The sequence below is a fragment of the Meleagris gallopavo genome, chromosome 12, assembly GCF_905368555.1.
Source record: "Meleagris gallopavo chromosome 12, MGAL_WU_HG_1.1, whole genome shotgun sequence".
Lineage (NCBI taxonomy): Eukaryota > Metazoa > Chordata > Aves > Galliformes > Phasianidae > Meleagris > Meleagris gallopavo.
In genome coordinates this window covers 10893809-10917633 of record NC_139415.1, presented here as the reverse complement: position 1 = coordinate 10917633, position 23825 = coordinate 10893809, and the positions used below count along the sequence as shown (strand labels likewise).

General features: G+C 40.8%; 1 protein-coding gene across 14 annotated transcripts in view; it reads right to left on the bottom strand.

Moving 5' to 3' along the window:
- The window catches only part of ADAMTSL3 (ADAMTS like 3), a 190414-nt gene that overhangs the window by 166268 nt on the left and 321 nt on the right, over window positions 1–23825 (bottom strand). For 2 of the 14 annotated variants that reach the window (XM_085233757.1, XM_085233759.1), the window contains exons 1-2: window positions 13580–14242; window positions 12565–12659 (exon numbers count right to left, since the gene is read on the bottom strand). In XM_085233757.1, coding sequence (XP_085089883.1) covers window positions 12565–12659; window positions 13580–13934 — 450 coding nt within the window. In that variant the 5' untranslated portion in view covers window positions 13935–14242. The other 12 variants (XM_085233763.1, XR_014885806.1, XM_019619471.3 and 9 more) reach the window with 12 other exon arrangements.

Here is a 23825-nt window from a genome sequence, read left to right as displayed (position 1 = left end):
CTTACAGAGAAGAATCTATCAGGAACCTGCAGTTCTGATGCAGACAAAAACCACAACCAAATCTCATTTTGCAGGAGAACATTATAAAGACTTAATGCTTTTACCTACACTATGCCTGCATGTGTTTCCACATAATACACTATAGCAACAAGATATATACCTGCTCTACAGCAGTAAGTTGAAGCTTGCAACGCTATATACCACCACCTAAAAAGGGGAAATACATTTTTAGAGGTTTTAAATGCTCTTTTAAAAAATGTTCTAGGTTTTTTTTTTCCTGTGGACAAAGAATAATGCATTTATTATTTGACAGGTACTAGCTATAGCCCACTTTTGATTTACTGTAAAGATGCAAGTGTAATTCCTCATAATAATAAAGATATCTAACTCTTGAATCTTTTGATCTTGGGTGTTAAAAACATCACCTGGAGTTATATACTTTTACACAAATATTCCATTAATGGAACAAGGCCTACCCCATATCACTTGGGAATCATGATTGTAAGCTTAGTAAGATGCTTCAGTAGCACAGAATGATTCCACAAAACTTGGAATGGTCTGATATTGAATGGGAAAGAATTAGCAGGTGCAAGGATGTTGTACCAGGGAACTCTCCTCTGAGGAGGCTGGATAGACTTGATGACATGGGTTGCCAACATTCTACAGAGTAAATAACCTTGAAACTCTGGGTAAGTTGAGTTCTGAAGATGGAAGAGACAGGCCAGATCATTACTGAAACGATCTAATTGAATGTTGTCTGTTTTACTGTCAAGATGAAGGGTCAGTGTCATTTATTCATTGCTGCCAGCCTCTCTTCCTAGCTCCCTTCCTTCACAGACCCACATGGAGCTGGAGCTAAGAAGATACAGTAGTGAAAATCCCACAGAGGATTAGTTCTGTGCAATCAAATATGCTTTTCCCACATTTATGCAGTTACTTTTAAGAGCTCTTCACAGTTCTTTTATTCTCATAGTAAGGTTCTCTTCAACCAAGGCAAAGCTGAGAGGTAACAGCAGATCCTAAATGTTAGCTTCAACTACTCCAATCCAGACACATGCACTAACTAGAAATGTTTGTATATTCACTCATGTTTTGTACAAGAAGAATCTTACTTCATGAGTTAAATTTTATTCATAGCTGAAGTCTACATTCAAAATAAGACCAGGTTATTATGGAGGAAAAATCTTATAAAAATTAAAAACTCCCTTTGAAACACATGCTTTCCAGTAAAAGCAGCTAGCAAAATGCAAAACATGGTCAACATTCCAACACCATGATGTCAATTTTCATATGCACAGGCAAAATGCCGCATGCAGAAATCAACTCTCTATCATATCTTCCTTATTTATGATGTGCTTGTGTTTCCCTTTGAGTTCATTACCAGAACTGCACTATGCAGTGGAAAGTGCAACCACTTAACAGGTTCAAAGGAATCTTCTGAATATAATAAGTCTGGCAAAATGCCACGTTGATTTTCAAAAAATGGACTCCCACGTTCTGCTTCAGTTTTTCTTGAAAAAAAATAGTGTGCTTGCTTTAAGGAATAGTTCTGATGTTTCCCTCTGCAGAAGTTCAGAGAAATTCCTGCCAACAGGGTCTGGAACCCCTAATAGAATGCTCTTCAATGGCACACTAGAAACCTGACACACATGCACGCACACACACACACACACACACACACACACACAGGGAAATTGCCTCAAATTGTGCAAGGTTTATAAGGAAGAGCAAAATCATCCTTTTATTTTATTTTATTCCAAAGGGACAAATGCAGCCAATTTTCAAGAAAATTCACAACTGCAGACACAGCTTTAAATGCCGTCTGTCCTTTGCAGACGCACAAAGAGACAAAATGATTCACACCACACCACAGGAAGCATGATAACCAACTCATGAGCACTAATGAAATACAGCCCCATTTTTCTTCCTATGGGCAGGTCTTACTCAGGAAAAGCTCCCACTTACGTCTCAGGCAAAGAGCCTAAAGCCTTAACTGGTACTGTTACTCAAATGCAGAATGTCATGTTGTTCAACTAGAAATCCTTGTACAACTATTACAAAATAAGGTCTCTGTTGTGGCACAGTAACCTAATGAAGTCCACAGGGCTCCCCAGGCTGGATTTCATTCCAGGACTGAGGTTTCAGGCAAGTCCTCATACTACACCACTGAATAAATCAGTATGAATTTTTGGCAGACAAGGAATGATGGGACACTCCTATAGTAAAGTTGAAGATGACAAGGTCCTTCCTACAGTGTCCTCATGGGAGGCTTAATGTTTGAAATTATAAAGAAGTCTACAATTCCTACATTTTTCCCATTTCTAAATAGTAGTTTCTATGTGACGTGATAGCTCACAGAGGTCTAAACTCAGCAAGAAAAATAAGCAATTATAAACAAATACATCATTGGTGTTTGCTAAGGACATAATTCAAGGCAGTTCAAAAGATCACAACAAGGCCCATATGTTCTGTTATCCCAGCTACAGCCCTTCTCAAGATGGTTATCTACAGGAAGAAGTTTTCTCCAAAAAAAAGCTTAACGATCCCAGTACATCTTTGTTGCCTTCACAAAACCAAGAAAGCTCTTTTTAAAAAAAATAAGAATTCAACTCATATATAAAAATTAAAAGTATACAGAAACTTTCCCTTTCAAGGTAGTGCTGCTACCTATGACTAGGTAAAGATTTAAAAGGTTGCAAGTTAAGAACAGGTGATGCTAACAGGATGTTTGAAAGGCCCATGAGACTTACAACATTAAGTAAAATGTATTTGCCTACTGATCTAATTGCTTACTAATTTTCAAATCTATTCCCACTGGATAAGTAATGGCATTTTAAGCCTAGCTCCTGGCATTAAAAATACATTTCTAGTTTCCTCTTAGCAGAAGATAAACAGCTGCATGGTAAAAAGCCATACATTAAGATGGCATTCCGTAGGTTTTTGTATGGTTTTAACCAATCTATTGTGTTCCAAGTTTAGCTGAGAGGTAGGAAGGGGAAATGAGAAATACATTTGGGTGCACAATTTCACAGTGGGGTGAAGGCAAGTGCTCACTCATTCAGAGAAAATGTCTGGAATATTTGTGTCTTATGGAAGGACTTATCACATAAGGAAAGTGGAATTTAAGCCAAGAGTTATTTCATAAAATAAGAAAATATTGCTCTATTTATCTTGCACAAGAAACTGATAGTTTGTTTAAAAACAAGAAACTATTGCAGCCATTAGTTACGACTATGTAAATTTAAGTTTTGGAATTTTTAAAAGACAATTTTGAATATGTGCAGAAACAATTCAATTTTTTAACAAAATAAAAATTATACAAGGCAGATGAAGGAGAAACTCAGAATATACCTTTTTTTTTTTTCCCCAAGGCTATGCTTCTAGATATGCTGAAGTTTGGAGAACACATTTCTTTAGTTTCTAAACAATGAGTCACAAGTGACAACAGTAGTAGGTTCAGTAGCTTCCAATTCAGCGACCCTCAAACATAACCCCAAGGAACACTGAGATGGCATAAGAACAGCTGAACTGGCTTGGACTAAGGGCACATACTAGACCATCAGCTTCCAACATTCACTGTAAATAGATGCCCAGAGAAAGACACACACAGAGCAAGCACACAATATACTTTGCTGGAGTAATTTCCTGGACTTGTGTACCTCTCTTTTTAGCCTGACATGATTTGTCTATTTTGTAATAGAGTGGCTCTCCCAAGCACTTGTCCTGTCTTCTTCTGGATTCCTGTATCCTTCTACTCAACAAAACCCCTGGCAAGCAGTACCAAAGACCATGATATAGAGGACAATCTCTGCGTTTTCCTGAAAGCAGTTCCCAGTAATTTCCAGTTATGGCACTCAGTTGTTACACTGGAAGAAACAAGCTACTGGCTGATACCTGCCTAGACTTTCAACTTCATTCAGAAAAGGATCAGAACTGTATACTGTGCTTAAGTGTGGGCACACCAAGAATTAACAGTGAGAACATAACTCTCCTTGTTTTGTGTCTTCCCTTCATAGCACTTCTTAGTGTTGAATTTGCATTTTTGATTACTGACAAGCTCTGAGAGCTAACCCTTGATGAGACATACCTGGGAATCACTGTTCTAGAGGAAAAGTAATGGTACTTTCCAACCATTCAGGAAGTACCTTACATTCATGCAAATAAAACTATATAATCAGGTACATATAGACAGAATCCATTCAGTCTTATCAGTTAGTGTTGTTAGTCAAATCCCTACACAGCGTGCGGCTCATCTCTTCAGAGATGGATGTATCTCCTCTTCAGCTTTCTAACAAAAGTGTTGGTGAGATCAGCTGAAAAAAATCAGTAATCTGCTGGACACGCTGGTAGTTTCCAACCAGAATATCATTTAGTAAGCAGGCAGTACGCAAGACACTACTACAATACTGTTTTTTCCAGCCAACGTTCACGTTAGTCAACCAGGGAGCAGTTTAAAACTATTTGGCGACTCAAGAAAACAAAACACCAAATGAATAATGAGACTTTGAAAACATCTAATGAAAGGAGACTCTCAGGAGAGGAAGCCAAATCATATCTTAGCATACTTTATTTGTTATGTATCCACAGAGAGCAGTGAGCTTGTTTGGCCTTGTGCTTCCACGCCACTGCTTCATCAGCAAGAGGCTGCAGTAGCTGGGATGAAAGGACAACTCCCATTGGAATTGATGTATCTGAGTATATCAGAACCATGACTTGCATTACTGCTTCTTATTTCTCCATGCCATTTGATAGCCTGGTGCACACATACAAGCAAGGAAATGGCAACAACAATCAGAAAAAAAAACAAGTGAAGACATTTTTGGTGCTAGCTCAATTCTTTTTGAATCAGTCAGCTGGAAATAAAGCTGGATTCTGCAGCCTTCTGAAGGGTGCAGAGCAACAAATGCAGCCTGCAAGAAAGCAGTCACCTTCTCCTGGCATTCTGTGGCAGTGCAAGTGTACCCATGTCACCTTCATTCTCAGATACTGAAAGGCAGTAGATCAGGCAGCTAAAGCTCTGTTCTCTACATCTGCATGTTCAGAGAGAATCTCCTCAGTTTCTTCTGCATAAATACATTATAAACGGTACTGTTCTGCTTATATGCACTGACAAGAGACTGCATCCTATAAATTTTAAGCAGCTTAGATTTTTGGCAAAAAAACTGATGGCAAAAAACATTACATAAATACAGAAATACATGTTTCCACATACAAACAAATGCTTTACTTATTTAAAGCTATGAAACAGCATCATTAACCAGTTGGGACCTCCCACCATGACACAAACGACAACAGTTAGCATACAACAACAATCTAGTAATTGCAGTCATAAATGCATTTTTAATATTGTTTCACAATTTATTTGAGCTGACTGCATTCACTGTGTTTCTAGTGGATCCAGAAGCATGACAAACTGACAATTCTTGGAAACCACATTTCTCAAAACAGACTGAGAACGCTGTTTTCATTCCCTCTCCATAATGATGTTAAATCTAATAAATATAAAATTAGAAACAGAAATAACATTGTTCCTAAACAATTTATGTAATATGCCGTCTGGAAGGAATGTATTAAGCCAAAATTTCAGGAACTACACTCCATTTATCAACACTTGATGCTTCTACTTGTACCTCTCAAATTTTAATCAAGTATCCACACGTCCAGGTACTAGAACTCACACACCAGAATCCTATTCTCTCAAAAGAGTTTTGAGGGTGAAAGTTTTGGTTTAACGTTGAAATGTGAAGACAGATGGTTAGCCAGGCTTTTAGAAGTGCCTAAAGCACCTAAGTGCCTGGTTCTGATCATACTAATGGAAATTTAGCCTGTCACTTGTTTTGAAAATCCTTTTAAGCACCTACCAATACAGCTAAGCACTTAACAATATTTACGTTTAACTTACAAAAGCTCGAAGCTTACTGAAAGTCACCAAAATAAAGGCTCCACATCACACAGACCCTTCTGAAACAACAGCCCTATTTGCAACAGATTTAGCACCCTTGTGTAGTTGACAGTCATCATAAAGGTCGCAGAACCACGCTTGCTCTTAGAACATGACTAAGGCAGTTCTGAAAATATAACCCTTAAATCCAAGAGCACTTAACAGCCCACAAGCCTTCATTTAATATCAAGAAAAGTTCTCTTCTTCCAAGAAGGAAAGTCCTTCACAAACTTGCTTACAAACCTAAAGGAATTATTTATCAGTGACAAAGTAAGTACAAAGGTTATTTCAGAACTGCAATGCAACGCAGTTCCCATGTGTGTCTTATTCATGAGAGTAAGCCTTCCTTTTCTAAGATACATGTACAAGTTTAACTATTTCTTCAAGAGATCCACAAATGCAGATGAAGAGCATTCCTGATGTAGCACTGCAGAAGTTGGGAAAGTACATCTCTAATTAAGGCAGTGCAGAAATTTCAAGTCTGTGAACATATTCTGTTCCATTCTAAAACAAGGGAAAACAGATTCTTATTCCAAAACACACAAGAAGGTTGAAAATGCTTTTCAGAATAGAAAACCACGCAGACAAATAAATACTGAGCTTAAAAACTGTAGAACCTTCAAAAGGAAGTTTATCTGATGTTGATCTGCATGCAGAAATCAAGCTAGGGCCAAATCCAGACTGATTAAAGCCTGAATTTTCCTTCCAGCAGCTGTTTGCTTCTTTTCCTACTTCTAGCTGCAAACTCTGTTGTCCCTTTAGAGTTGCCATAGCTATATCCACTGTCCTTCCCAGAACACTGTTCTCACTGGCAAACTGCGTTTCAAAAACACACCCACACTTTCACCATGCACCAATGGTTTTACAGAGATCCTTCTTAACAAGTATTACTCTGAAATTGTTGAAGTAGAGCAGTGTGGGGCTGTATGTGGCCACAGGAATCTAATTAGCACAGGCTATAAAGTATTTTAATAACACACATTTAACAGTCAAGTGCAGCGTGTGCAACACACTAACATACTCATTCCTAGGGATTTCTCACATAGCCTTACAGTGCAAGCAATGACAGAAGCCCAACTATCAATCTGCTCCCACTATCCCTGTAATTAATATACTTACTAGCCACATTATATTTGATGTTTTGTGAAATCCCAGCTCCTGGATTCAGGTGAGCACACAGGATTTTAAGAAAAGCTTCAAGATTCTGAAGGCTTGATTGAATGCAGATAAAGACAAGCACATAGATCTTTTAGGTTCTAGAAGCAAATAAAAATGACTCCAATTTTAAAAAACATTTTCTTTTGAAGCCAAACTCATTACTTTGGATGGCCAAACCGTGATTTCTAAACAGCTGATAAAAGGGTTCTAATATCAGTACAATCCACCGTGGACATTTTTGGTGCTGTAAAGGCAGAAACAGAATTTGGTGCACTGAAAAATTGCTTCATCAGTGCAGTTTATGCCTGAGTTTGGTAAGGAATATGCAGGATCCAGATGCACCAAGCAGACCTGAATGAGTAATTATAAATGACTAAGTTTTCAAGTATCTGCTAAAAACCAGAGGTCATCCTGGAGCTATTCCTTCACTTCTTAACTACTTTTCCACGGAAAATTCTAGTTTGAGGGCAGTTGTAAAGCATTGTTCTTACACTGAAGCTTCTCTAAAAGCGTTCAGCTTCTGGAACTAGCAGCCTGGAACTTTACATAGAACTGACTTGAGAATCTCAATCCAGATGTCGCAGGGACTTCGTCAGAAACTATCATCAGCAAGCAAAGATACTCGTGTCTGAAGATGCAGGTACAGAATTCTAACTCTGTCTGGACACAGAAACTAAACCACCTTTGTCTTACTGGAATGAATGATTTTGGGCTATACCTCAGGTGAATAACCAAAGCATGATTTTCTCAAGTTGTATCACTGTAGCATCATTAATATTCCCTATGATAAAAAATAGTTACTAAAAATGAAAATAAAGAAAGAAAAGTGACTTTTTCACTGGTATCATCTGGAATTTTGGTCATCTCTCATAGTTGCTTAAGCTTTTAATGAGAGTATATTCTTAGAAGTAAGTATTCAAACATATTTTGTGACTCAAGTCACAAGACAGAATCATCATAATTGTTTGCCAATAGAACTCTTTGGATTGTAAGCAGGGGGCAACTGCAGTTCAGACTCTGACCACCAGTTGAGCAATCATTATTAGTCACAAATTCAAAATGAGTTAGTGAATTTTCTGAGAACGCTGTCACTGAGTTACACACTTGTTAATAAAAATATTTTAAGTCAGAATACTACAGAGTCTCAGAAGTGTTGTTTGTCTGCAGTAGAAGTATTTCAACCTTCAAACAAGGAATAAAACAATTAAAAAAAAAACAAAATTATTGAGGCTGATGGCAAAACTGCACAGAATTGAAAAAAAAAAAGAAGAAAAAAGAAAAAAAGAAACTTCTTCAAATTCAGCCCTGGATTTCCAAATTACATCCCAATTATTATTATTATTATAAGTATTTTTAAATCTCCAGTATGTTGAACGGCATATAAGTTAATCTGTTTCCTGGTGTTGATGTGCAACACATTCAGTGACTGTAAAAGAATATTCCAGAGGTTTTTTGCAAAGATGGTCTCTAAATCCTCTATGTCATGTAATGGACATCAGATTTTTGGCCTCAAAAAACTCAACTTAAAGTCATTTGCTATGTTGGTAGTTTTTGGCAGATTGGCTACAGCATAAACATTTCTAATAAGATAATGTTTTCAGTATGTATATCTTTTACATCCAAATCATCATAGATAGTCAGAATAAAATATAGCACAAGTAAGGATTGCAGAATCATAAATCGTGAGAACAACCAACATTTTGTTGGATGTGATCTATGAAACATCCCCTTCCAGAGAAATCCAGAACTAATTTTTCATAAATATCCAGACACAGTGCGTTTGCTATAATTCCTTCCCCAGACCTTAGCAATTCCATGGTCTTCAGAGATGAGATGGACCAACTTACAGAGGGTTTAACTAGTACTCCAGGAACATAAGAAAATACCTGCGTAGTCCAAATTTGAAAATAGCATAAGAGAACAAAGTAAGCCCACGTGCAAAATCTTTGATGATTCATATCTTGTCCACACCGTTCCACTAGCAATCATTTCTTGCTGACATTAACACATTTGTAATAATATCATACATACATTCTTGCATACATTTCATAACATAAAACAGCATCTAACTGAACGGTATAATAAAACATCACCATGAGGTTAAGAAGGGAGTAGGTACCAGGCTGAACACCCTGCCTTTTCAATTGCCAATTGTTGGGCCTCGGGAGCAGTGAAACTGCTTCTGATAAGTTCTTTGCAGTACTAGTCGAAGCATCACTAGGAATATCAATTATATATAGAAAACAGGTGACTCACCCAACTGGTGATGAGAATCTCTAAGTACAGAACACTCCTTCTCAGGAAATAGCCTTCATCCAGGAGACATTCTCCGTCTGAAAGCTAGCCCTTAAATGAGCCCAGGGAGGGGTGGACCCTGAATCTGGTCAGGTGGGAAGCACAGGTGGTGGATTGATTGCACCTGTGCTTCATGGGCCAGCCACCCCCTTCACCAGGTGTTCAATCATCAATTCAGGCTGTGACACAGCAGTTCCCCTACACCAGTGTGTGGCCATATCTTCTTGAGAGATTACTTAACAATTTTGGACTTAAATACTTTTGCTTTGTTCACTCTCTACTATTGATAGCTCATCTGCTACCACATGAGAAAAGTAGCCTCTTGCACCAGATTTAGTAGTAAGCACACACGATCAGTTACAGCCCTGAGCAAGGATGTAGTTTGCTAAGGTTCACAAATGCATGTAATCTGCAGAATATAATAACTGCCTTGGAAGTATTCATCATTTAAAACTATAGAAGTAGTGAATTGTTCTGTTCTGCTGACACTGCTGCCTTATTTTTTTTTTTTTTTTTAAGACAGACTCACAGACATCATTTGCTTGGGTCACTATTGGCTTTAGACTGAATTCATTTCCATTCATTTCACTTCTATTGGCAAGGCCAGGAGAAGGAAGCCCTGTGCCTGTAGAAGATCACAGCCAAGGCTAGCTTGCAAGTGATCTCTTCCTGAGTCAAACTTATGCCACTGCTCTTGCTCTCAGGACAGTTTTAACAATTAGCAGCTCAGCAGTGCTCAACAGTAAACAGTTTGCTCGTTAACCTATGCAACGTGCTGGTATAGCCACTAATACACCCTTGAAAAAAGATTTTGTCATGAACTTGAGACACTGTGTGTCCATAAGTTCTGAGGTCAGATTGGAGCCCAGCTAAACACTGTGCTATGCATGTTACCATATTAGTGAGGAATCAGAACAGATCCTACAACCAAAGTTCACTTCCACTTCTCAGTAATAGCTACCTCTTTTTCACAACTTCTCATGTTAAAGTTTTCTTTGCATTACATTTGTACCACATTCCCACCACATTCTTTTTGAATGGTTATTATTTTATACTGTACCTGCCTCAAGCAGGATGAAATTAATCAATTGCACATAAGTGACATGACACGGATTTGTGACCTTGCCCAGCATCCAATTGTTTCTAATTGATTAGCTCCAGACATAAGCACTTTAATAGCCAAAAACAATATAAGTGGAAGCTATGGTACAATATTAGGGTAGAACTGTGTGTGGTCCATATATGGCCTCAAGCAACCAATTAAAGAATTAATGGATATTGAATACAAAAAAAATGTCATGTTTAAATAATATATCTTTCATGTGACTAAAATTGAGATAAAACACTAAAACATAGGAGGAGAAGGGATTTCTACAAGATTGGAGTTAAGTGTTAATGGCCCAAATATGTCAAATGCCTTAGAATAATTAAAAGGACCATCAAGACAAAAAATATTTCACCTGGACTGAAATATTCATAAAATTACTCACAATGGTCTATTGATTACTACAATGTGTTTGGGTAGTTGTTTTATAAGGAGACAAGTGAAGCTATGCCAAACCATTTGTGGAGAGGACGAAACTATGCCTCTACTGGTTCCAGTACTGCAATAAGAAAAATATGAAAGAAAAAACATGAAAGAAATGTATTATAAAAGAAAAAACTGGTCTCCTCAAAACCAAAAGGTCCAAACACAAAGCTGACATTTCCTTTCCCTGTATTTCTATTCTCATCTTACACAGAACTGTTAAGTGAACTTCACATAGTACATCATTTTATAGTGCTGGCTCTTACAATATCATTCAACTTCTTGCACACAAAAATACAAACAGAACAGGCACAGAAAATCAGTAAATTGTTTGCATTTACATGAGAAGCAAGTGGGAAAAAAAGAGACCCTCTGTTGTCCTATCTGCCTGGACACACACTACATGCACTATTTAACTGCCCAGTTACTAAAGAACGCAATAGCTTTCCCTTTATGACAAGTCCTTTACTCAGGTAAACCGGTTTACTTTCAAAGCTAGCTATATTGCTCCTGTGAGCAACCATAGCGTGGTACAGGAGGTGCTCATCAACAAGTAACTGCCAAACAACTCATTGCACACACTACACCAGTGCTGTAAGTGAGTAGCACAGCTTGATCCCACTGCCTTGTACTTCAGAGTCCATCATACATGATCATAGCTTACTGAGCTGGCCAGTAGTACCTCCTCATTTCTTCACATTCCTTTTGAATTTACTTGTGCCTGCTGTATCAGCCTTTGATTCAAAAGTATTTGGGATGTATGTTTAAATAATGACCAGCACACTGTGCTCCAGTTTGACCCCTCCATTTTTCAGCATTGCAGTAGTACAAACAGTACACAATGATAAAATCACATCAATGATTTTCTACACAGCCAAGAGTTAAGTTGTAAAACCAACCACGATATTTTAAAAACTGATACTATTTATTTCAAAAATATTCTCCAGTTCATTTAATTATCATTTTCTAAGTACTTCTTGATTCTGGAGCACGTAAGACAGAATAACCCTTGAAACATTCTGTACTGTGGGAACTATCACTATGGGGGATGACAGACTAACAACATCTCTGCCGCACGCCAGCACACCATATTTCTTGAAATACTCACTTCTTGGAACTGATTAGGCTCATATGTCAGGCAATAGATCAGTTGGCAGCTACAGCTTTCCTCCATGGTTCCTGTATTCCTTGAACACTTGAAGGAAAGACCTTTTTGGACCTTCCTCCTCCCAAGATACTCACTGACTTCCAAGTGCTTTACATGTTTCTTCTACACAGGTATTTATATAACCCTTGTCACTTACAGTATCTTAACGTTTATCAGGTGCTAAATCTCCTGTGGGCAAAGGGCAGCTGTGTTGCCTTGAGAGACCCCAGGCATTACACATCTGGCAAGATCTCCCTTTGGTCCCCACATAGTTGAGTCAGGTACAATATTACTACAAAGAGAGAAAGTATGAATTTCCCAGATGGATGTCTTTAAAATTAACTTCAGTGACAGGAAAACCTCGATCCCATTCTCACTGGAAACTTTTTATTTACAATGCAGATATTTCAGCAGCGTTGTTTAAATGATATTATTTGAAAGTCTGCGGCAAGATCACCTAAAAAATAGCAAGCACAGCAACAAGTCATCACCTACCTGGAGATGAGCACAGATAGCAATAGCAAGCCAAATGACCTCCCAGAAGAGCCCTGCACCGTTGGGGCTGGCCATCCTCCTGCCTCGGAACTCTGCTGAGAGAGATTGTTTCAAGTTACAAACAAAACCAAGTGGGCTGCGCCAGGATTTCAATGACTAAAGCAAACTAGGCAAAGGGACAGAACCAGCGTTTGGAAGAAATGCAATACAAACATCGGCGTTTGTGCTGGCCAGCGGAGCAGACTAGCAGCGCATGCCATGAGCACAGCCTGCAGGGTGATGTAGTTCCGATTAGGGAACAGAAGCAGGGTGGAGACGAGGGAAGGTTTGGGGAAGCAGGCAACAGGGGGCGAGTTTGATCGGCTCCTGCATGCGAGTCAATGCATCGAATCGGTCCCTCCCGTCTGGACCTTTCACTTTCACCCATGCAGCGCCGAGAGCCCAGCCCTGGGGCCTCTGCAGTAATACGTACTGCCTTTGAAAGTTCTGATCACAGCAGCCCCGATACAGAGAAGAAAATGACCTAGTATAAAGACCCTCATCATTTGCGGGCCAACACTTAACTGCTAGGCACTTTTATTAAAAGCTTCAATTTAAAACCTTTAACAAGAAAAAAATAAAACATGCAACAATGCTGATAATTCTTAGCACTTATTCTTGCCTCAGCCTATTCATTACCACCGTTATAAAACAGTGCAAGTTCCACACACCCCTAACACATGCACACAGACAGCCCTCCCTCCCCTCGCCCTCCACCCCTATTTTTTACGAGGATCCACAGTGAATGCAGATCTTTCCCTCAAAACCAAAATCAGACACATCCTTTCTAAAATATCAGATGTCCCAAAAGAAAAGCAGCTACACGAACAACCCTTGCACCTGTCGACTAAACATAATTAAGATATACAGAAATAAGTGTTTAATAGAGAGGAGAGGAGAGGAGAGGAGAGGAGAGGAGAGGAGAGGAGAGGAGAGGAGAGGAGAGGAGAGGAGAGGAGAAGATCTTCCCACCCACCTACTTCCAACCTTCCACGCTCCTGAATGCTTTGGTCATTCAAAAGTTTCAGTCTCCCATGTGCTAGAGAAGGTTCCTCCCCTTGCCAGGCACTGCCGAGATGAAGCCCAACACTCCGCACTCCGGTACCCCGCAGGTGCCGGGGCTTCCCGGGGCTCCCCGAGCCGGCCGCGCCGCCCGCCCAGCGGCTCCCGCAGTCGCCCCCCGGCTCACCCACCTGGAGCGGCGCCGGGCTCGGCGCGGAGCGCAGCGCCGGCCGGTGCCGGAGTAGGAGGGGAGCGGCTCCGCCGGCGCCTCCTTCCCGCTCGCGGGTCAGGGGAGAGCCTCGCCCGTCACTGCGTCGGGGATACGGCATCCCGCACCGCGAGCGGCGGCCCCTCCCTCACGCCAGGCTCCGGCCCACCGCCCCGCCAGTTCACCGAGGTCCTACAGGCTGCTGGCAGCGGGCCGCCCCTCCCGCCGCCGCAGCCCGGCCCCGGCGAGAAGCGCCCGGGCGCCTCCACCTGCGGTGCGGGGCCGCCACCCGCCGCCGCCGCCCGGCACCCCCTCGCGGCCCCGGCCTCCCCGGGCAGAGCGAGCGGGCGGGCGGGCGGCCAGCGGGGCCCGGCTCCCCCCGGCTGCGAAGGCGCTGGCTCCGGCAGCCTGGGACCGGGCGGTTCGTCCTCCCCCGAGGGGCGAACGCTACCGTGAAGTCAGCCCCCGAAGCTGATGCGAAGCAGCTTCCAAAACCGCAACCGTCCCGCGTCTCATCTCCAAGCGACTCCGACAGTACAGCTGCGAATCCGCTCGCACGCCGAGGAGGTCTTTAATCACGCTGCCCTCCGCGATATTTTTAGGTTTCCTACTGTAAATCTGACAAGTACGTCTCATCCGACAGCTCCGCTCGCCTTCCCCTCTCGGTCGCTAAGCAGTAACGGGGTAAAATCCTCTACCTTTGCGCTGCGGCTTCCACTGACGTCCCGAGCTTTCGTCGAGTCTAAGAGCAACACACAGAAAAAGGGCTATTATCCCTGCCACCGAAGTTAAAAATACGCTCCGGCGAACTAAACATAACCGATGAAGAGTTTGTTCAAATATGTTGCGCTGGAAACTTTTCCAGCGCGTTGAGGTTTCTCACCAGCGAGGGAAAGCGCCTCCTCCATCGTTAGGAACAGAGTGCCCTCTGCTGAAAGTCGGTGGCGAGGACGGCGGCCAAAGGGATGGCGCGGGTAGGGAGCGGCCCCCGGGCACCGCTGGGTACCGCACGACCCTTCCCTCCCCCCGGGTCGCTGGGCCACGGGCTGTCCTCATAGCACCGCTGTTAGCCGCAGATAACATCACAAAGTTGGGCCCTGAGAGTCTAATAGTTTCCTAAATTTAAATGCTGATCGGCATTATTGTTTTTCTTTCAGAGCTTCTTGCCTGCATTCTTTACTTTCTCCTTACTCTGATACCTTCCTACAACATTGCTTCTCATCACTTCCTTAGTATAACCCTAAACACAAAAGATAATAGAACATCATGTTTGCAAGTCTTAGAAACATTCATTCATCTCCTGCAATTAATTGGAGAACAAGTGAGTAGTAGTGAGCAGACCAGGTCAGACAGCTCCAGCAGGCACTCTGATTTCAGTGGGGCTGCTGTTGTGTCACACGCTTAATTCCTTGCATGATTTTGGACTTAAGTTATAAGTTCTACAACTGGATGTACAAAGCATGCAAGAAAACAGAGGTAAGCACCTGCAAGCATCCCCCAAACCCAAAGGATGATTTTCAGAAAGCATTAGAGTAAATAATGGTACACATGGTACAACAGTGACCAGCAATATGTCTTGCCCGATCTACAGACAGTTTTAGTCTCATTCTCCCTCACCCTCCATGGTTGGGGTTTTTTGTATGGCTTGGCTTTGGGTTGTTTTTGTTGTTGTTGTTATTTGTGTTGTTTTTTTTGTTCGTTTGCTTTTATTACATAGAAATCTTTGTGTGTGTGTATGCAAGACAAGCACCAGCCCAAGAACTAACAGTATTTATCTATCCTAAGCCTACTGCTGAAAAACTATACAGTTGTTTTGACAACTTTCAGTGGGGACATTCCCCTATGTGGAACCCACTCTCACATCACAGTCATTTGTTGTCTCCTTTACCCTGTTTCTTTGATTTCTTCACCGCCACCTCATTCCCCACCCCCTGCACTCTCATCTCTAGGTTTCAGTGAATGTGACAGCTTTGGGATTTTAACTCCTGCTGGAGACCTCCATTATCCCTTCTGCCGAGCCAGGCAAAAGCTGAATGAAACCCAAGAGTCCAGACAAGATCTGTCAGACAAAACCATTTTAGAATGCTGAAGGAGTCTGCCATGGGTGCTCAATACGTGTTCCAAAGTTAAAGGCCACAAACTTACAGGTTCCAGATGGCTCATTTTCAACTCTGGGGCAGTTTGTCAGCAATCCTAATAAACTAATTAACCATTACAAGAAATCATTGCTTCTAAGGGAACAATTAACTTCTCTTCTGCTCACTGTCCATAACCTCTATGAATTATAAGCTCTTCAAGGAATGATTTATTCTGTCTTTCCAAATGCTTGCAAAGCTCCTCATCCAGTATCAAGTCCTTGAGTACTGCTTATTAGCAAACCTGTCACACGTTGTTCTGACTGACACTCATGCCATGTTAGTCTGGCAGAGCTGGTAAAAGATTTTTGAATAGGAAATTACAGTGAATCTCTCAAGAGTTCACATACGTAACTCCAGTATTTATCTCTCACTATTAATAATGTTTTTCTATTGCATATGCTTTTCTTTTGCTGTTCTCTAAAATATACATCATTTAAATGACATTAAATATGACAGCTGTAAAGTTCTTGTACTTCATAGAATTGTGAGATATGGACACTTGCACTTATTTCATTGAACACAATCATGATCTCATCCATCTGTACAGCTGGCACAGTCTCATAAGGAACTTGGTTGGAAGTACGATGGTCTTATTCTGTTTTCTAAGTACTTAAGGCCAGGTGTCTTTAGTACTGGCTACAATCATTGAGCATTTTGTTATTGATTGATTTACATTCAATTGTGACAACAAAAGTCTTCATCTGCAAGCAGAAAAGGAGGGAAATAAAACCCTGCAGGATACAGATACGGGCCAAATTGAAGCAAATTACATCTCTGGTCTGGTAAATAAAGAATGTTTGATCAGATGCTAATCATCAGATTCCACTCTTGGAAAACCTGAACACAAAGCCTTCAAATCTAGAAAAATGCACGTCTCTATTTACCTCTGTCCTGAAATGCAGATGTACACCTTCAGCAGACCCCACTAAATATAAACATTCTCTCAAAGCAAGTTCAGCTAAGCCAATCTGATGATCACGAAGGCCATTTTTACATCATAACAAAAGTCTGTACTACTCAGGGAAAATGTGTTTGGCTAAACTACAAATTCAAAATCCACTGAAACAGTGCAGAACAACATTTGGCTCATAAATCAGGATTAAGCCTAATGAATACCAAAGCTGGAAGTATCCTGCTGAGGCCCCATGCAGAAAGTGAATTTTGGTTGGAGGCCTCAAAGTTATCAGTAATAGAGCTGCACCTGATTGACTAATAAAAGGAAAATGTTAAATTTCCTGTAACAAGAGTCATGAGAACCCTGATAGGGCATAATCAGTTCTTTGACCCCGCATCATGTTTGTACAGGGCGCCTGTTTACCCTGAAATAACAAGCTCTCTGGGGGAGAGAGCAATCATGCACTGTCACACTTCACAAACATTATATGCTATAGAGAGTAAAGCCTCTATTAGTAAAGGCACGAAGTTCAGCTATGGTACTGTGCCTTTCATTCCACAGTGTGAGGGAACCCCGCGTTCCATGCTGATGGCTGCCCTGGGCTTTGGGAACAGCTCCATCAGAACAACAAGGAGAAAAAAAGCCTTGTGGCTTCAAGAAAAATAAAAGCATACTTATGTGTGGTCCAAAACATTATAGCAAATTTCTGTTTTCCTCTTAGTTTGTGTTCAGTTGAATCCAATATTAATAAATACAATATAAACTAATGGTCACTACTGCAAGTAATTGAATATTTATCCTTCCTTGTCACTCAAATTCCATTTTGTCTTCAAGCAAAACAACTTGTGGTGCATTTGCATATTTATGATCCTGTACAGTAGTAGCAGATGCATTAAATTTCATGACTTTCCAGAACAAACACATTTTGTTTCAGATGGAATATACATAGTTTGTTTTTCAGTTCAGTGTTCATAGCCCTAACAAAAATGCTGGGATAGACACGTTGAGATCTACATATAATACAGTCACATAATCATTATGCAATTTTGATGCCTATATTTTCATGTGATTATTGTAGGCATAATTGAAAAATATTAAAAAGATATAAATACTTCAATATAAAATACATAAAAATACATACATTTGCATGCAGATAAGGCAAAATGAAAAATTAATTGAGGGGTAAAATTTATTTGGTCTATTTGGACTTTTTCCTCCCCTAGTTTGCAAAATATATTATATGTAATAGATACATGTGTATATAAAACATATATACACACAAACACATATATATACACCTACATAAAGCCCCTCTGAGGACTGTGGGAATGCCAAATGTGAATTCTTGAACTTGTCTGCCATTTTCTTCTCATGAACAATGACAACAACCCACCTTCCTCGGAAGCTTTGATGGCCTTTACTTCTGTGTTTTTTAAGAATAAAACATTGAGTGCTCTGTGAAATAAGGAACACCTGGTGCCTAAGCAGAGTTCATCCCTTCAGAGTCTATGTTGCACGTCATGAACATCATACAAAGCTCAGTGTGATAACTGGTTTTCCTCAGTACATCATTGCAGGTAGGGTAGGAAGCAGAGCAAAGCAGATGCCCAGATCCCAAGACAGCTGCCACATGTCACTACGTGTCCTGATACACACCAGTATGGATATGGAAGGAGAGAACAGTGAGATAGACTGGGGGGGGGGAAAAAACAAAAAAAAAACAAACAGGAAAGTTTGGAAGAAATACCTTACTGGGAGGAGTTCAAGTGACAAAAACAATGTAGTTATGAAAGCAGTGGATGAATGATTAATATAGGAAAATGCAGCAAAGCCAAAGGAAGTAATAAATATGGGTAGGTGTTGAAGCAGACTAAAAAAAAAGCAAGAACCAGAAATGAGGCCATTGGAAAATAGCTTCAGGAAATAAGTGACACTGTGCATCAAGTGGTTGGCAATAACAAGAACAAGATTCACACTGTCTTGCATACAGTCTGCACGTCAAATTACAAATACAGACAAGCTATAACAAAACCCACTACAAAATGGTTGTCCACTCCTCTTGGCTTGTGCAGGTGAGAACAAAGCAGCAAACAAAACATCATGCTCAAAAAGAGAAAGCAGGACAGTATATTAATTTAAGACAGAATTCCTGGGCCAATCTATACTTTAAAGTTCAAAGCAAATACGAGGAGAGAAAACAAGTTTGAAATCCATTTCTGATTCTTCTGTTCTCTTCTACCCGCCAACCCCTTCTGCCGCTCTGTCAATTGCTCTGATTTCTTGAGTTGACAGCTACAGTCTTCATTAAGAGACAGAACTCTGAACCTACCAGAGGAAAATCATCCCTTCTCCTCAGTACAGGCTGGCTGCAACCGGCAGCTTAATGTGAAGGTACCAGGTCAAGTGCAAGAGGAGCAGAATAAGCTATCTGCTCTCTGTAAAATGAATGCAAAACAACTCAGCAGCATTGCTTGGGAAAAAAAAAAAAAAATGAAGATCATTTTGTTATTATATTCTATTAAAAGATGTGGAAGTGATTTCATTGTCACAAGGGACTCAGATTTGACTTAGTTGTGGAGGATCAGAGGAGGTTCCTGGCTCCTGTGGGAGCCAGCAGATGTACTAGCTCTTATTAAGATGCAGTGATGACATAAGTGAATACAACCTACTTGACAATGAACGAGGGTAAAGAAAGGTTAGAAAAACTTGGTGGATGGAGGAAAAGAAGTTTTCTGAAGCTCCGCACTGACGTTTTGGAGATACAAGTTGCTGGAAAACAAACAGACAGACAGCCATGCAACTTATTTCCCACTTTTCTGTTCTCCTTGGCTAGCTCTGTTACCCCATACTAAGCGAATGTCAAAATTTCTGACATTTCTTCAGTCTGCTACTGATATTAGTAAAATCTATAGACCAGCTGTATTATTGGAAACCTGTGCCTCAGCTACAACCTTTTTTCTCATTCTGTGTAGACACCCCTTACAGAAATTGAGATATATTCTATGTAAGACTGGACAAGAGCAGATAAATCCAGACAGAGAGCCAGATTCTAGTCGTTGTTGTACCAATATAAGGCGTCCCTAACGTATAGCTCTTTCTCTGAGAGGGTGGTTGGGCACTGAAATTAACTCCTAAGGGAAGAGGTCATAGCACCAATTCAAGGAGTACAAGGAGTCATTGGACAACATTATCAGGAATGCGGATGAAGTTTTGGGTAGTCCTGTGTGGAGCCAGGAGTTGGACTCAGTGCCCTGTTCCTGGAGACACTCGAGTGCTCTGAGCACTGGATCAGCTGCAGGTGCCCTGTTCAGTCCTGGGATTTAGACCAGATGGCCTTTAAGGGTCTCTTCCAACTCAAACAGTATTTTGTGATTCTATGATTCTCTGCGTTTGTACATGCAGGAGGAATTTGTTCACCAGTGAAAATAGGACAGCCTAGTGTTATCAGTTATTACAAAACATTACTAACAGATATATTATCCATATGATATCTTTTACTAAAGAAAACTTATTGTTTACTTTTGCATCTAACTACTCTACAAATTATTTCATGATACTCAAAATACACTTCTATCATTATCTATCAGCTCCTGGAAGGCTGTTATTCCAACACAAGCAAAAGCTACTGTGAGCTGGCTGACTTGTCCTACTTAATTAGTTAGAGAAGCAGGAGCATAGGCTGAAGTACTGCACAGGAGAATGACACTTGCAGATACGTCAGCCAGAGAAAATATCTCCCTCTTTATATTATTGCTAACATTACAGAAACAGTAATTGCCCTTCTACGTTTCTGGTCAGCAAACAGCAATTTTCTCACAGAGCCTCCATATCCACAGTACTGCTATTGACAATAGCCTTCAACCATCTGCAGGCTAACAGGACTCAATCTGGTTTCATCAGCTCCAGGCGTGTGTGAGTCACTAACATCTGCCTGTAAATAAGCTGTTTGGCAAGGGGCTTATTCTTATGTTTTACATTTTAAATAGCACTACTGCTGCATACGCAGACTCCCTGAATTGCCACAAAAGCTGAAGGCTGTTCAGTAACACCTTGCTTTGTTTCCAAAATATATTTAGGAAGAGACACTCATGAATTAGGGAGAATGATCATTAGAAACAAAAAAAAAAAAACACTGAAAAGCTACTGAAAAGTATCTCAGAAGTATTTAAGACTCTAAAAGCAGACATATATTTAAACATTCTGTATCATGTCATAAAGGCATCTAAAAAATGCTGCTTCTATCAACCAATCTGGACTCACCCATGACTACAGTGCTCCAACAAACTGCCCTCCCAGGAGCGACCAGAGTCAGCTGCTTCCCACCAGGCAGAGCCAGGTCAGAGAGCAAGGCCAGCAGGGCACAGCTGCACCAACTCCTGGGCAAGGCGAGCAGAAAGGCTGGAGAGAGCAACAATAACGAGCAAAGACCTCAGAGAGAACTATAGAAAAAAGGAAATATAAACATAACCTCAAAATCAATCTACACATCAGCTGAGCTCACAAAAGGAAAACCATCCCAACCTGAGAGTCCATGGAGTTCCTGTGCCCAGGAGCAGAGGTGTGGGTGTGCGGCCCCAGCTGAAGGGAGTCAGGGCCATTAAGGCATATTAATGAAGTCAGAGCCTTAACAGCATTTTGGAACTAATTTAGCAGATTACTGTCACATGGGTAGAATTGGCTAGCAGATGTGTAAGGGAAAGGATAGCAAGAAATTTGGTTGATGTTTTCTGGCTCTTATTTTATCACTCTATTTTTTTTTTCTAGTGACTTTTAGCAGCTTAAGATCTGAAAAAGTTGCTAAAAAAAGTCCATGAATATTTTACATTTTTTTCTAATTCCAATTTAGTATAATCTACAACGTTGTCCAGATCTCTCATATCTACATTTTTCTGTGAATAAACTATTTGTAGAAAAGCTTTTACTGTGCTTTAGCCTGATAAGTCTTTTCCTACAGCTTTTCCGGATGTGCTCTATATCTCTTCTTAATCCTAATACAGTTCTGACATCTTTATACTAGAAACAGTAGGAAAATACGGTATAGGGTTATCTCTGTAAGAATTCCCCAGCTCCATTTGTGGTCTAAGCAGTGCAGATACAGTGCTAGGGAAAAAAAAGAAAAAAAAAAAGACAGAATGAAAAAGAACCAGTAACTGGATTCCACTAACACACTGCTAAGATGCCTTCATACAATAGATAAAACTGGCTCAGACTATTTTTGAACTATTTCTTCCAGCTGTTTTTGTTTGTACTGCTACAAAGCCCTGGCAGGCAAGAAAAATATTCTTGGAATAGCAGATTCCTAGCTTTGTCCTGTTCCAAACCCATACAATGTATTTGAACAGCTGGCCAGTGCATGCAACTGTCAAACATGACAAGGACATATGAGCCCAGTGTTCCTTGTGGAGGACTGAGGTTTCAAAGCTGAAGTATACCCTCAGACATACCTATCTTGGTCTTAGAGGTACGTATTCAGATTTGAATTATACATTTTATTTTTCTTGACTTGAGTTTTCTACTGGCACTGAAGAACAAACAAGTACTTGTTATAGCAAAATAAAAAGACTGGAACTGCTTTGCAGAAAAGAATTTCCTCATGCTATTGCTAGGACAAGAACCAGAGCTCAGTTTGGCCATACACCATTACTATGCTACATACATTTGTAGCCTTGACATTTTTTATCCAAATGTGTAAGGAAATTCAGATATCCTCCTGATGAACATCCTTCCACCTCTTCTCCAGTTCCTTTCCCTCCTTCATGTACCAGGACATACATAGCCTAATTCTAAAATTCCTGGTTACTATCTTGGAGCCAACTTCACTGTTGTCCATGGCATGTGCCTCTGGACCTGGAGAGTGAAGTTAGAACTTACCTCTACAACATTCATAACATCCATCTTTCCTTTTAGTGAACTCTAAGAAGATGTCAAGGCACCAAAGCTGTATTTTGGAGAGTGCAACTCGTACAATTTAGACTGTAAGTGCAGGAGTTCACCTGCTTGTGTAGAATCAAGCTGTAAAGATCAGGCAGTGTAAAAGGAAAATTCAAACAGCACAGCCTGAGATTGTGAATCAAGCATATCAGCCTGAAACTGCAGCTTGCTTCCTGACAAGAGCATGGCTTTAGGAGAACAGCACACACTCAGATTGCAGTGAATACCACCTTGCTAGGAGACTGGAAGTAAGCAGCAACAGAGTATGAGATGCTTCCAGTGTGAAAGTGCAGCATCTAATGACTTCTTGGTACCTCTGGGACAGCAGCAGCTGAGAGGCGTTGCTTAGAAGGAAGCCAGCCAAACCAATTAAACGTACCCCAGAATATAGGCCTAGGACAAAGAGCAGGCAAAATAAAAAGAAACCAAGGGTGCCCAAAGAACTTCCTGACTGCATAAACGGTGTAGATTTGGGCAAAGGCTATTTGCCTTTGCAGGAAATAGCATTAGACTAAGCTCTTAAGGGAACTTTCTTCTAACTGCTGCAACAAACCCCGTAATTCAGTTCAGATATTTATGCTCGTACTCATTGAGATCCATGCAGCACCCACTCTCCAAAGTGTAAGTGAAAATGAAAAGGATCAGTTATTTTGCTATTGGAGAAAAGTAGCAACTATCACAGGACAGGTGCCAAAACAACTTTCCTACTGTACAATGATGTTTTTTAATGTGATTGGCACGAACGTTTGCGGCCCGCTTCGCACGTTTGTCTTGACTTCCGCTCCTCTCCTTCTCACTCATTACATCAGCTTTCAGATGAAACACTGTAGCACCGACGTACTACAGCCGGGCCTGAAGCCTGAAAACGCCGATAAGCAACAAACAAACAAAGGTAGGGGACTGTTGCCGTCAGCTGAGCAAACTGCAAGACCCAGGCAGAAGAAGCAGAGCGCAGAACCGCGGTGTGCCCGAGCTTAGCAGCAGCTGTGCTGCATCCGTCCTCCCAAATGCGGGACTGTATGACCCGACCCCTGTTTAACGACGCAGT